The sequence below is a fragment of the Columba livia genome, chromosome 8 (genome assembly GCF_036013475.1).
Source record: "Columba livia isolate bColLiv1 breed racing homer chromosome 8, bColLiv1.pat.W.v2, whole genome shotgun sequence".
In the NCBI taxonomy this organism is placed as follows: Eukaryota; Metazoa; Chordata; class Aves; order Columbiformes; family Columbidae; genus Columba; species Columba livia.
In genome coordinates this window covers 6838392-6853754 of record NC_088609.1, presented here as the reverse complement: position 1 = coordinate 6853754, position 15363 = coordinate 6838392, and the positions used below count along the sequence as shown (strand labels likewise).

General features: G+C 43.5%; 1 protein-coding gene across 9 annotated transcripts in view; it reads right to left on the bottom strand.

The window, feature by feature from the left end:
- The window catches only part of RASAL2 (RAS protein activator like 2), a 180923-nt gene that overhangs the window by 113166 nt on the left and 52394 nt on the right, over nt 1-15363 (bottom strand). For 2 of the 9 annotated variants that reach the window (XM_065071712.1, XM_065071713.1), the window contains exon 1: nt 8255-9521. The exons of 5 other annotated variants lie outside the window; for them this stretch is intronic. In XM_065071712.1, the coding sequence (XP_064927784.1) occupies nt 8255-8849 (595 nt within the window). In that variant the 5' untranslated portion in view covers nt 8850-9521. Of the gene's footprint in view, nt 1-8254; nt 9522-15363 lie in introns of those variants that run through there. 2 more of the 9 variants (XM_065071714.1, XM_021285726.2) reach the window with 2 other exon arrangements.

Here is a 15363-nt window from a genome sequence, read left to right as displayed (position 1 = left end):
TGTTATTAATTAGACACACTGCTATCCCACTGACACTTCTGAAGTACCACAGAGAGTAGCTCAGCCATTTCCCTTGAATTATGTTTTAATGGTAAAAGATATATAAACCTCTTAATGCCTAACCTCACAAAGGCCACCCTGCCAGAGTATCCAACACTCTCCTAGCTGGCCCATGCTTTCTTCTAGATTAAAAGGCCTTTGCTAAGAGGTCTTCTCCAACACTGGGACACAGTAAATAAGAGTCAAATCTTCATGTGACAGTGACACATGCAAGTTATGGTGGAAGTCACCGTCACAAACCACAAAAACCAACGTCGAGACGATTCAGCTCCATTGCAGCAGACTCAGAATTATTATCCCTTCCTCTCCCATTCCTTTTCAGAACTTCATCTCATTTTCTCTCAGTCTTGCTATCATTTAGTACTACCTCAATGAAGGAATGGGTTGTCATTTCAAGAGTGGCTTGAACCATACTCAATAAGATATTTTATCAAGCTACAGGAGGGCTGACAGGAAACCTATGGCCAACCACACTGCAGCCAGCAGCCTGTCCTTGCTACGCACCACGCACTCAGCAACCCCAGCATCTTCATATATCAAACACAGAAATCTTCATTGCTTAATAAAGCTCGCAGAGGAACCGGTTACTAAAGCAGGCCATTTATATAAGACACAGACAATATACTTGATCGGTCATGTAAAAAAAGCACTGCTTGAGTGGAGATGACTGTAGGCAACTGGGAGGTATTCATATCTATTTATTCACCTTCTTCCTCGCACAGGCAGCTCATTCAGTGGCTCTACCTGGAGCAGTGTCGCTGACAAAGCCTCTTCTCATGTACAAGGGCAGCCAGAGCTAATAGGAGCATTACAGATAAGGCAAATGGAGACACACTGCAAGAGGTTTGGCAGTTTTTTCAGTCGTAATTTATCAAAACTGCTTGCCAAAGCATCTGTGTCACTAAACAACTGTTAGAGGAAAATTGATCTAAAAAGTGACTACATTAAAAGGGCTTTTATTTTTTTTCTATGAAAATGCATTGCAAACTCATAGGCATAAGTAGAAGAAAATATAGAGCAACTCAGATGAGGACGAGTGAGATGCAGGTAGAGGTCTGACCATATCACCACCACAGATGTATGGAATAACCTCAGAAGATTTTACTCAGGACTGCTCACAGTTTGGGATGCAGGAAAACGCTTCTGTTCCTATAGTCAGGCATAAAATGAATAAGCAGGTCCAGTTACAACTTGCTGTCGGACTTGGCAGGAAAGTACACTACTTTCCTGCATTTAACTTCTTTCTAAGAAGGATTTGTGATGAGGGGAGAGGGAGGACGAGGAGGATCAGAAAGCTTCTCAAGAACCAGAACACAAACCTCATACAAAGATAAGAAACTATTAAACCAACAGACAACTCCAACCTCCTAGATCTCAAACCTATAGACAGCATCAATAGTGATGTGTGGTGACAGCTGACAAAAATACATGCATGTGAGCTGCAAAAGTGTGTTTGCCCACAACCTGTTCTCGCACCCCACCATCAATAATCTGGCTGGTCTCTGCATCAGTTTTCAGATAAGCGGCTTTTTGAGAAAGATGCTCCTATACCAAATGCACACAGCAAAAAAACCCAGCATTTTCCCCATAAGGAATAAAGACAGAGGATGCCTGCTCTCTAAAACATAAGCTTCTTCGAGAAACTAGCTATTTCAATAATTTTTTTCACCTTCTCTGTACAAAGTATTTTCTAACTCCATTTGAACAAGCGGTCCCGACTTGCAAAGAGCTCCATCGCCCACAGAAGACCAGATGTCTAGCTTCAGATTTCCTCCTAGTAAGAACAAAACCACACAGGGGACAGTTGGTTTCAATGCTAACATGTCAAGAGTTTCATGCATTAGCCTGTTGTTTACATAAACAGCTTCCTTTAAACAAGTGATGTTTTACAGGATTATGAAGTATTTATTTCAGAAGAGTCTAAAGAGTCTCTTGAGTAACTAACAGAGAAAGTATCACCACAGAAAGCATAAGGCTAAATGATAATACAAATTAATCAGTTAAAGCAAGTGATGGAGTTACTTTATAGCAGAGCAATGGTACAAATAAGAACGCTGAGATAATGTTGTGCCTGTTTGTTTAGTTCTAAAATGCCTTTGCTTCAAGTCCTAAATCACATACTGTTAGCATCACAGATCTACACCATTTATTATTTGGGAAAACAAAACAAAACAACAAAGACCTAAACCCCAAATATTTTCCTTTGGGTTTGTTATTTTAAGAAAAAAGGGTCAATGTGCCTAGGAAGTGCTCCTTGTGTAAGCATGCAGGCAATTTTCATCTCGTGCCAAGTTCCATTACGGGCAGCATTTGTGGAAATGCAAACCAGGAGCTTCGCCTGGAGAAAGTTTCACCACGGTAGAACTTACTCTCTCGCTATGGACTCTAAATGCGCAAGTCTACAAGAGTTAAGGTTCCCGTTTCCAGAGTCAAACAAGCTTAGCAGGGACCAAGGCTTCCAGGACAGCTGGGTACAGTTCCCCTTTCTGCACACTCTGACAGCTGCGTTTTAAGAAAAACACAGATTTTGAGAAAACTCTAATAGTTTCCTTCCTCCTTCCTAAGCTTGGGCTCACTTACCCTAGAAGGCAGATGGCAGGACCAGCTGCCCCCCGGGGCTGTGGGGCAGGTGCCCACACGTCGCAGACCCCCCTTGGACCATGAGCATCGGGGATCTGCCTCACTAGGTCTTGCAGATGAATCTTCTCTTTCCGGAGACTCCAAAGTCAAAATGCGAAGATTTGCCAAAGACTTCAAATCCAACTGTTCCAGACATGGCTCTGGAAGGAAAAGGCTGTTTTTTTCCCTACTCCAGCTACTTCCTTTTGACCCCGTCTGGCTTGTTATCAAAGGAAAAACTTCTCCCACCAAAGCCCCAAATATTCACTTCACCGGGAGCCCTTTCTCCTCATCCCCCTGCTCTTGCGCTTTGGCTGCCCCTCAGAAAGCTGCATCTCTTCAAACCCCCGTCTCCCTGCAAAGAAAATACAGGAGACAAGATGTCTCTAGGACACAATTACCCTCTCCTTAGATAATTCCCACTCGATAATTTCTCCTGATCAAGGTAATCGCAGATAATATTCTTGCAAGCAGCAGCTGTCAGCTTCCCCTGCACAAGCAGAATCAAGTACCACATCCCAACAGTCCCACGGATACCGACCACAAAACCAACAAAAAGCAACCTGGAATTTGAGGCTTTGCCATTCACTTGCCGTCATTTCATGAGTCAGAAAACAGCTCTGACAAATGTAAATGTCCTCATTCATCCCACTGAACATTAACTTTTGGATTCAGACATAATGGTCTGGGAATTAAAGAAATGAAAATCAACGGCCAGCGCTGAAAGGAGCACAACTACCTGCTCAGAGGCACCATTCATTAAGTGTGATTAACAGCAGATAAGCATAATTTTATTAGCTTCAAATATTATGGCTAATTATTTTGTGTTGTGTTCATACACATTCAGCTGAATAGCTGTAGTCTATTCAAATACATATTCAAAGTGATTCTGCGAAATGCTCCTCTCTGCATCCCCATCCCCCTGTAATTTTCAATATACCACGTAACACAACATTTACTACCACAAAACCACACTACAGTTTATAAAAAGACAGACTGATACTTGACTGCAATCTGCTATTTTCATAGTTGTAACTCTATGAAAAAACTACAGCCATTTTAATGCAACGTAGGGATTATGTATAAGGAGCTACCTTGAATCTGCTCTGACAATTAAAGGTGAATGAGTTTTAACACTAAGAATACATCTTGCAACAAAACATAGGGGATCATAGCAGGAGGCACATAAACTGACATTTGCACAGCACTTGAATGAACAAACAAACTACAGAATAAGCTCGACTGTGTAAAAGTTCCCTAATAAAAAACCCACCAAAGATAAACTACTTAAGAGCAAATGAGATCTGAGGTGGAGGAACATGAGTCAGTAGAAGAACTTTCTAAAATGAGAAAGTGCTTTTAAAAGCATGAAAATAGAAAAGCTGCACCAATGAGCAATAAATACTCAATTCCCATCTCAGACAGGAAGAAACAGTTTTGTATTTTGGGAATCGCTGGAGAAACCAAATGTTGAACTGCCTCAGCTTTGAGTTATAAATGTGAAAATACAAATCCCTAAATAAGTTTATATGGAAAGATAAAGGAAATGGAACTTAATTAATCTAGACCCTAAAGATATTAAAATGGCACAGAGTTTGAATAACTTTAGTGAATAATTAAAAAACAACTTCCAGAAAAGCAAGGATCTAAAATATGCTCTCATGCTCAAGGCACAAAAAAACCCCAAACACAGCCAACATATAAAATGAATTAAAGCTTGAATTCAAAACTGGAAGACTAAAGAAATGTATCTTCATCCAGGTGAAGAGAGAGAAAGAAATAATTCTGAAGAAGTGTCTTTATACAAATTGTAACAAGAGAGCAACTGTGAAAGCTAAATGCACACTAAATAAATCAGTGTTTACCCTTTCCCTCCCCCAAAGCCAAGCAGAGATACCCAGGGAAGATACAGGCAAATTGATTCTACTGAAGAATTATTTTGTCATCGATCTACAATTAAACTCGCACTGTCCTGAGACTCAGATAAGAAGGAAGAGTGAAATAAATGTTATCTGAGAACTCTCCCACAAACCCATTCTCAACAGTCTTAAAAGGTCACTGGCAATACTCAGAAATAATAATCAAAAAGGTGCAGCAGCTCACCTACAACCCCCGGATCCAAGGCTTTGCCTGCATAGCTCCTTCCTTATCTTGTTTCTACCAAAATCATGGTATGTTCACAATCAACAAGTTTATCAGAATGACACTTCTTCCTCACGCTGATACATTTACTAGAAATTAAAACATTCTGAGCACCAAAACCACTGCATTCTCACCTAAACCTGGCCCGGGCTCCTCCTGGGCAGGGCCAGGCGACCCCCTAGGAATGGGTTCTGCTCTTGCACCCCATCCGGCCCCTTCTCCCCAAACCCGTTCCCTGGTGCGCTGCACACACCGTGCACCCCCGGCATCCCCCCCGAGGCTCAGCATCCCTCCATCACCCAAGAGGATGGGCGAGTCCACCCATCCGAGGTTCCTACAGCCAAGCAGCGATGCAGCAGTGTCTGAACACGCTTCCTAGACTGTGAGACCGACTGGAAAATATTTATCCTGATTTTTCGTTCTTTTTAAATCCCACTTCCCTCTTTAACTTGCCAAAAAAAACCCGAACCAATTCTCTTTTGGGAGGTAACAATTTCATAAAGAACAGCTCTTCCCTCAGCTTACAAAGATCAGCAGCGAACTCCACAAACCCTCGCAGATGACCCAGCCTCTGGTGCAGAGATGAAGCAAAAATACAAGAAGCCAGGCAAGTGTTGGAAGGAAGATAATATTTTAAAAAGCTGTTAATCTGCAAGTATTTCAGAGGCAAGTGGAAATACTGTTAATGAGGAGAGGTGGTGGAAGCAAAGGGCTTGGCTCCTTGGACGGAAAAGAGACAGAACGCATGTCTCCAGGTTCTCTTGGTTGAACTCCAAAGGACACCTCTCCCACTGGGTATTTAACATCACCTCTCGGGTTTGGGTCATAGTGACAAGAATTTCTGTCCAAATAGATGTTTCCTGGGAGACTTTTGATCAAGCTCTTCCAAGTTAAACTGTTTGCATACTTTGGAGAAACCCCACATCTCACACCATCTCCTGGCTAGTAAAGTGTCTGAGCACTTTTACCACAGACTTTAGTTGTCCAAGGATTCCCAAATTCTGCCTCCCTTGGAGAGCAAAACAGAATCCATCTTCCCGGGTTTTTGCTTGAACAGCAGCTGGGACTGTAGTCATGGAAAGATAACCAAACCAAACCATGGAAGAACCAAAGCTGTCAGTGGACAATTCGGTGACCCCCACAGAACTGAGCTCATGTGGTATTCGGAAGGAGAACAGAAGATGTGGTCACTTCTGAGCATCTAGACTGTGGCTGAAGAACATGACAGACCAGCTCTATTTCTCTCACCCCTTTTGCCTCCAAGTTACCTCTCTCAGACCTGAAATCTAAACCCCAGGAGAGCTCACAGGTTTTGCCACTGGTTTTATCAGGTCTCAGTCTAAAGTCCTGTGTGGGGCAGGAGACTCTACCCAGCAGTTCCAGCAAGAGCAGCTCCTCTTTTAGGAAAAATAAAACCAGTAGTAAGCAGTTAGACATCCTATGGCTATATATCCCACATACTGGCACGTCTCAAAGGGTGAACTAGTTCTCTTACACCTAAGCTGTTACCTACTTGAAGATCAGAGGCTGGACCTTTGAGAAGGCAAAGGCTGAAAAGGAACTCTATGGAGATGTCCCTCCCACCAAAAGCTCTGTGGTCCTGCAACAGTGGTCCAAGCAGGACCTGGCTGCTTCAGACGATTTTGGGGGTGACTGCACCAACCTTGTTTCCCCAAACACTTTCCTGGCTGTGACTTTTAATCTGGAGTCCCATTGTTTTTCTCTCAGTTCCTGAACCGTGACTGTCTTTGCTAAACCCGTTTGGGCAGGCTCAGACTGAGGTTGGGCCCACCCCAAAGAACCCAAAGGCTCTGTCATTGTCCCATAACTGACATGAAGTATTTACCGAGCGGCGGTTTCACACAAATAATCCCTTTTCTTCTGTTTACTTTTCACTGCACTAAAAGCAAAGCATCCCAACAATGGCCATACAGGAGAGAACCATTCAGTATCCAAGTGCACCAGATCAGAGGAGAAATAGGAACTACAGCACACTCTGCCCTTCACACATTGCGAGATTTGGATCCAAAGCACTTGTATCCCATAGAACATCTTCCCAAAATAGCTTGCTGATGTATATCAGTGGGCAGAAGAGACCAAACAGAAAAGCTGTCCCAAGCAGTCTGCAGCAGTAATTCGGTTTCCCAGGAGGTCCCAACAACAGCAGGAGCCTGCAGCAGAAATCTTTGTTCCTAATGTGAATGACTGGAGCAGAGACAAAAACACCAAACCTACCTCTTAACAAGAAGCCTTCAACAGGAAAGAAAAAATAAAAAGTAAGTAGTTCCTATTTTTTTTCTATGTATTTCATGTAATTTAACAAGCATCATCAAGCCTAATTGCAATGAAGAAACATCTTGGAGAAACACAAATCAGTGGCCGTATGTAACTAGGTTTGAACAGATATAGCCCTTCTTAATTATTTCTTCTTCTTGGTCACTGTTTTTTTTTGTTTTAAAGCAATGTGACTGTTTCCAGTAGCAAACATCAGGCTGTCAGGGACATTCCACTGAGACTGAAAGGCTGAACACCCCTCCGGACAGAGTAGATTCTGTTTTCACTACTGCTTCTGGGCTGAGTTGTTTGAATACCGATGCCTTGTCCAGCAGTCTCAACTGGATCCAGACGTTATTGGGCTTTCAATACAATAATCTGGACAACTCCGTAAAGTGCTGAGGTTTTGGGAAGAAGGAAGGTTTATTTTTGTTTTTATTACAAATTTAAACTTTGTGGGGCTTTTTCAGAGCATCATTAGTTACCTAGTTCAGGCTGGACTGCCAACTAGAAAGTTACAGGGAAAACGAAGAGAAGAGAAAGCAAATTTCTCCCCTTTTTTGTTCTGTTTTACGAGTGTTGTTATCAGCAGGGTGGATTTAAGTGGAATCTCAGACTGGCATCTTGCTGACCTCAATCCCAGCTGCCTAAACCTTTGCAGCGCTGCTGCCCTTGGCATCTGCCCGAGAGCAGACACCAATTTAGGCGGTTTGTTACAAAACTCTGAATCTGGTATGAGGAACTAGATCCGTTCCACTGTCTTGAGCACTGTTTAAAAGACAGCTTAATTTCTCTCTCTCTCCCTAGTGCTTCACTTATAGCAAGCAGGCTTAATATCTCCATCAGGGCACTGCAAAATTGTGCTTGCAGGACCACGCATCCAGGCTGCATTGAGAGAGAAATGCTGCTGCTTCCACCAGATGATGCTTGTTTTAAAGGGACCTCCAAGATTTTACAAGCCAAAACATCTCACACCACTTCCTCATCAGGAAAGGCCCTTTCTCAGTTGCTTTTTTAAAAATGAAGGCAGAATATCAGAACGGTCATGTTAATAAAACTAAGTTATAGAAGAGTTTAAATAATTATTGTATATCCCAAAGAATGTCTCACTGCACTCATCTGTTACACAAACAGCAAAACACAAAAATGAGTTAATTACCTGTACACAAATCAATGTGATTATCATCTGTCTTCCCTTCATTTACTGACTCACTGCCAGGCTCCCCTTTTCGACTCATCATCTTTGAAAAGCCACTTGATAGAGAGGAGAAAAAGCCACGGATGAAATCACCCTGCTGTCCAGAGCCCACCGAATGCATGGCTTGCAGAAAGGGCTTTGTGCTCCTGTTCCCAACCTGCGGCACGGGTTCGGATAGAGAGCGGTTGAAGGGAACCCGGAATGGTCTAGTCCTTGCCTGGAAAAACACCTCTGTTGGGTCTTCAAGGAGACCATCAGCGCTGGTAGCATCCACGCTTGCAGAACTTTCAGCAAGACTTGGATCATCGCATTCCGCTTTCAGGCTGCACGAGCCCTCTCTTTTGCTTATCCTCCAGGGAAGCCAAGGATGCGTCTGCCACCTGTACGCTCCCAGAGGCTTCTCTGGCTCACAACTCATTTGTTTGTTCATCTTCTTGCTTTTCATTTGGTGGTACCAATGGTAGCCCTTCAGGTCAGCAGCGCCAGCGTCCTGTTCCGACAGCGATCTTCTGAAAGCCCTGGGAGAGAGGCTGTAGTGCTTTTTGAAAGCGCTCATCTTCCACCCCTTGAATTTCAGCTCTTAAATTCCTTGTTGCTTAAGAATCATAGAGCTGTAGCTCCTCACTCACCATTTGAATGCCCAAGTCACTCTGAGTGCAAGACAGTAGAGGTTCTTCCTGAAGAGCCTGAGCATCGATCCCAGGAGGAGGTATTTCTACATCCCAGCGAGGAGGACGTGCCCCCAGCTCTGGCCAAGCCGATTTGTGAGGCACTCGGAGCCTCGCTGAGCTCGCTGCCGCTTCCTGCGCTGTCACATCTCCGCACCGGCTCTCAGGAAATGACTAAAAGAGCCCAGCCATGAAAACCCACAGTGGTGGTTCTGCGCCAATCACACTTCGCTTTTTTGTCAGTCTAAAGTTGTTTTTTTTTTAAAAAAAAAAGAAAAGAATGCAAAAGTGCTTCACTCTAGAGTCACAGAAAAGTCTCAGAAAAGCATAAAAAAACTGCAATACTCAACTAAGAGTCATGCGCATTATGTTCTTCAGTTAGGCAGTAAAGCACCTCAAACAGACTAATATACAACATAAAGACAAGTCCTAAAGTTCATATTTACCACAGGTATGTTGTATCGCTTAAGAATACCTCAAAGTTGCCTTTTAGAGAGACGTAAAACAGGCAAACTCATGAGAATCAAGCGCTGGAAACCCCGGAGAGGAAGAATGGAGTAAAGAGAAGAAACGCTGCAACTTAATGCAGTGAGAGTGTAAATACACCAAAGAGAAGTGAAGGGGAGGAGAAAAGGGACAGAGAGGGTGGGTGGGACTTCAAACATAGACCAAAGCAAAGGGAAGGTTTTGAGACATGATCCTCTGGCAAACAGAGCAGGACAGCAGGCAGATTTTCCTTTGTCTTCTGTTCCCCCCCTCCCCCTTTCTTTTTTCCTCAAACAACAGAACATAATTTTATTTTTATAAATCCAACTGAAATAAGCAAGATGGAAAAAATAGCCCTATCTGTTTAACCAAAAGAGAAAAAAACAAAAAAACCCAAAAAACCCTTGCCTTCTCTACAATTTAAGAAACAGCTGACTATTTTAAAATCTCATAAAGAAAATATCCACTGGTGAACTGAGATCACGCTTGCCAAGTTTTAGACCAGAACACTTAAATCTCAAGTCTACTCAAATCCCTGAAAATAAGGGGTTTATAATGGAAATGCTGACAGACCCTTGGCAATCAAGTGACAATGAATACTACTGCTCTGGTTAAATAAAATGATAATCTCATCTGGCAGACCAATAAAGCTTAACTGACCCACTGTGGGATCTCGCCTTTAAGCTCGGCTGCATTCGTCAGCCAAATTACATTCCTGACCACTGCAGATGCAAAAACTTCCTTACTTTTGTGTATATATGGAAAATGGTATCACTGCTCCCTAATATAGGGATGGATTTACCCAAAGACCTCCATCACATTGAGAAATTCTTTCCTTATTCAGTAGCAAGTTACATTTTTTGATTAGAAGAGAAGCGGCTATCTAAAGATGCCAGGCTCAAAAAGTTACAAGAAATAACCTCAGATGCAAGAACAGTTTGGGCACTGCGATGCAAATTCTGCCTCAGAAATAACGATGCTGACTCTCACGCTTTGTAGGAAGTCGTGCTGCTCAGAGAACGTCTGCAATGGCAAAATGTACCTAAACAACAACTCCGCCACTCCAGAGCAACGATCTCCTCAAGGCATTACGAGGAGCAATGAATATGGGCAGAGATAAAAGTACTCCCATCGTGAAAATGGGATGGAGAATTCACAGAAAAAAAGTTAGCTGGCTCTTGTCTTCTATTCTTCATTGCAGGGGTTGCTGGTCACCTCTGATGCAGCCCATCTGGTCCCATAGTCTTGCATGGGTCAAGATCTTGCAAATAACTCCTGACTTGACCCTCATCCACTGCTGGTGGGTGTTCTGCTTCTTGATCCCTTTCACCAAGCAGAGAGGCCCGAGAGCCCTTGTTTCTGAGGACCCCAACTTTAACCAGGTCCTGCTGTTACCAGATCACCCACCTCTTCCAGCAACGGGTCCTCATTTCAGTTGTTGAGCCTTTTACTACTAAATGCTTTGACCAAATGCTTTGAATTAGCCAGCCCGGTAAAAAAGGCTTTATGGAACATTAGAAACAAGTATAAATAAATACGAGAGACGACGATGTGGTTGACTCTAACAGCACAAGCCATAATCGGCAGAGAAAACTGAGAATGTGAGGTAGGTTTCTGGTCAGCTCTGCAAGCCTTGCTTGTACAAGTTTCCGCTAGCACATCTGCATCTGCTTTTGGTTTGGGAGCACAGAAGGGCAGGAGAGGACAGAAGGCGCAGACAGACAGTGCAGTAGCTGAAGGTCTCCAGGGATCTGCTTGCTGGAGGTTTCTAGCACACTTTCTAACTCCCGTTGAACCATAATGCCCAAGCTGAGCACTCATACAAACCACGTTTTCAGTGTTTTGCAAGCATTTTGCTGCCGAATTGGAGGCCTCGGTGTGACCAACAGGAATGACTCAACTCAGATAATATGACACCAGTTGCGTCAACATTATTCCAAAGCCGGGATTTAGCACAACAGCACTTCGGACAGAATGAATCTTTAGGCAAAACACTGGTCTTTGCACAGGGACATAGATGCTCACCAGGATGCCTCTCATCCCACTCCTTTTCACCACCATCCTGCACGGAAAAGTCACTTCACCTCCTTCCCAATACAGTCGCTGACTTCTACAGACCACCCATTTCAGCAAGGGAAGGCACAGAAAGGTTGACAACACCGAGCAACGTGCAAAACCAGTCACGGGTTAACTTCTACTTCAAAAATGTTTTCATTGGTGTGGCCGGGGGTTGGACCACAGCTCTGTACAGAACTACCACCACAGCAAAGACAGGCTTCAATAAACACACAGCATGAAGCCCAGGAACAAAGTAACAGTTTGAATAACGTTAGGAAGTGTCTTTAACTTCTGATTTCACTTTTGATTTCATGTTAGCACTGCTCAGACCAATGCACTTTGTGATCAAAGAAAACAGTTTTCCAGCCGCCTTCGCTTCACTGAGATTTCAGTGTAAAACCATCTTTCTCAAAGTGCGTCTAAAAACAGCACACAAGGCCTGCATGTTTATTCACACAAAATCACTGATACACAAGTTTGCTTAGTCTACAAACACGATAATTCTCTTAAATAGCCAGCTCAAACCTTTTAGCCTGGGCTTTGAGTCAGGCTGGGCTCTTCCTTATACACATCATTGACAGCAGAGATGATGCCCAAACAAACCCTTAGTCTGCACTAACCCAACACCACCATGTCAAAATTGATCTCACTCAGCTCCAGCACCTCTTGTGTACACATAAAAATACAAGAAAGTAATTTGCCTTGATCCATCCGCAGTCCAGTTGCTCCTGTAAAAACTCGAGTCCTGCCAGAGCAGCCGTTTGTCTCGGGAAGCGTTTCCAGGGTCTCGCTGTCACAAAGAAATCGGCTGCCAGCAGCGACTGCCAACATCTGGGTGATGTGAGATCCCCAGCCGCGCTGAGACACCCACTCAGCTGCCAGCAGGTACAGTAATTGCAGTGGAAGAAAGGAGCCTGTCAATTAGCTTGAGAAAATCTGGCATATTTGCACTTATACCTCCTGGTTTTGATACCTACTGCATTAAAAAACGTGATCCTCAGCTAGCGAATTTTCCTCAGAAGAAGGTTTTCTTGGTAATGTTTGCAGTTCATTGTGCCAGATCATTCATTTCGCTTTTTCAGAAAATTACTATTTTCTTCCTAACAATCCCATCGCTTAATCATCCGATTTGACATGTTTAACAGCATATATTTCATTACTCCTTGATATTTAAGTAATTTATGCACAAAATGCAGATTTGCTATGTGGGAATATAACTGTATTTCAATTTTAGGATTGTGTTGGGAAAACAATCTTAACTTTATAACAACATCTCACAGAAAACGTACACAAGCAGTATTACATTTTCACTGAGCATATGAAGACAATTCTTTGGCAGTGTCGTGGGCGCTCCTGTGTGGGCAGTCCGCTCTCCACCATTCAGCTTTCCAAAACCAGAAACCCACCCAGTTCTGCTGCATGAAGCTTCGGAAATTTGTCAGAGTATCTGTTGTTTAATAAATACTACCAGCCAAAAACACAAAGCAATGCCACAAAAAACCCAAAGTATCATTGCCAAGCAGCTCGAGGGAGAACCTGTCTCACAGAATCACAGAATGTCAGGGGTTGGAAGGGACCTGGAAAGCTCATCCAGTGCAATCCCCCTGCTGGAGCAGGAACACCCAGATGAGGTTACACAGGAACATGTCCAGGCGGGTTTGAATGTCTGCAGAGTAGGAGACTCCACAACCCCCTGGGCAGCCTGGGCCAGTGTCTGTCACCCTCACTGAGAAGATGTTTCTTCTCAAATTTAAGTGGAACCTCTTGTGTTCCAGTTTGTACCCATTGCCCCTTGTCCTATCATTGGTTGTTTCTGCTGATAAAAAATAATGTTTAATGCTCAGTTGCTCTCCAAAAGTTGTTGAGTGCTTGAGTAAAGGCACTCAAATGCGCAAAATTTTAGTTCAACTTTAGCGTCGTTTATATTGAGAAAAAGTTGAATTGAAACCTCCCATGCCTGAACTACTCCACTTTAAATTAGTTTTGGACCAAGCACAAACTTATCAGCTTCTCGTTTTTTAAAACGTGTGCCAAGTAATGGATGGCAAGGGGGGGAAAAGATAAGAGAGTAGAAAAAAGCCCTACAACACCACCAAAACCCATGACAAACCCTGAACATTTATTCACCATACTTGGGCTTTTAACCAAGTCATCTCTTCTAAATCATAAAGAGAGCAGGTTAAGAAAACACCACTTCTGAGAGATCTTAGACTGAGTGTCCGATGATTAGCCATCAAATGAGTTCTTTAACATGTAGAAGAGTAAAAAAAGTGACAGCCTGCATCCTCCCCAGACAAAACAGAAGGGATGCAGAGTCAGGCAGGGATCCTCGATTTTGCAGCCCAGCTCCTCTCCCCTCCAAAACTAGTCTGTCACTCACCACACTCCAACAGTTCATGGAGGAATAATCAATATATAAAGCAGAAACCATCACAGAAGTCTTCCAACTGACCCAACTTGACATGCAGATGAATAGCACAGAAGATGAACCATTTTTCCTTCCCTTTAAATTAGAGACTTTTCAAAATATTAAGCTTTGTTTATGCAAGGCTAACTAATTAATGACCTAACATCCCCTTCCCATCTCCTATCACCAAGATGCATCTGTTTCCCCCGCAACATTTCCTGCAGGTGGATATCGCTTCTCCGCGGCTCAGCACAGACCAGCGCACCTGACTTACTCGGCTGCCTAATAGTTAGTGCTTGAAGTTATGCAGAGGATCAATGAAACGGCACCTTAACAAAAATTGTTGCATTTGGCATAAGAGTGATGGGAAGAGCAAGGAATTGGCACGGCTGGAACTCAGATAACTTACTGAGCCCAAGTGCAGCCAAAGCTGCCACGGGTTTATCTGACAAGGTTTGAGCTGGGAACATGTACCAGTGACCCCACAGAAAGCTCATCTGCCCCAGATAAATCAACGGGGTATCTGATTTTCACTGTCACTATGCTGAGAATGAAATGCATCTATGAACAAGCTAAATGGTGATTTAGATGCCAGAGAGCACTGTGCTGCATCTCCAAGCCCTTTACCTTTCAGTGTTGCTGAAGTCGCACAGATGCAGACTGACACAGCTCTGTGTTTGGGGTGGTCTAGTTTCTGAAGGCAGGTATTGAAAAACTCTTTGAGATTTCTGCCCTCTAATTATTCTTCTACAACTGCTCTGCTGATACAAACTGCCCCCTTGGAATTCTCTTCATCTTTCCACACTGTTCCCGTGATCTGCAGGAGATGCTGCTACAGCCCTGTCAACTGAGCAGAGATAATACGAATTTACGAGATGCTGAGTTTTGGGTGGGTGCCAGGAAAAGTTAGCAAGAAAACCCCACTTCAATACACGGCAAACAATCCTGTAGAATGGCGATGTCAGATTTTAATTTTGCCAGCAATCTTTTGTTGTCGCTGTCAACGACAAAACACAGCTCGTGCCAAGTTTCAAGGGCCATAAAAACGCACATTTTGGAGCCAGCCAAGCGCACGGCAGCCGAATGAGCCCACACGCAGCTCCCAGCAACGCCGCCCCGAGCCAGCCGAGGATTTGAGCAACACGCACTGGTGCAAATAAACAAATGTTTAACCCGAAGGTACAGACTCTGGCAACTACTGCGTATCACAGAAAGCCGTTAGCAGTAAAGACACCCGTTTGCTTGGGAAATCCGTAGAGAGGTGGAGGTTTGTGTAAGGCAGGGAAAGCCTTGGGCTTGGTACCATCTGAAATATCATACGCAAGATACTGATTTAGGTTTTAACGACATTGTTTTTCAGCCAGCACAATTACCTTGCCATGTCCCTGGTCCTTTTCCAATTGAAGTATTCTGGAATTTTCTCGAGAGAGGGTAAAAAAACAAAACCAAAA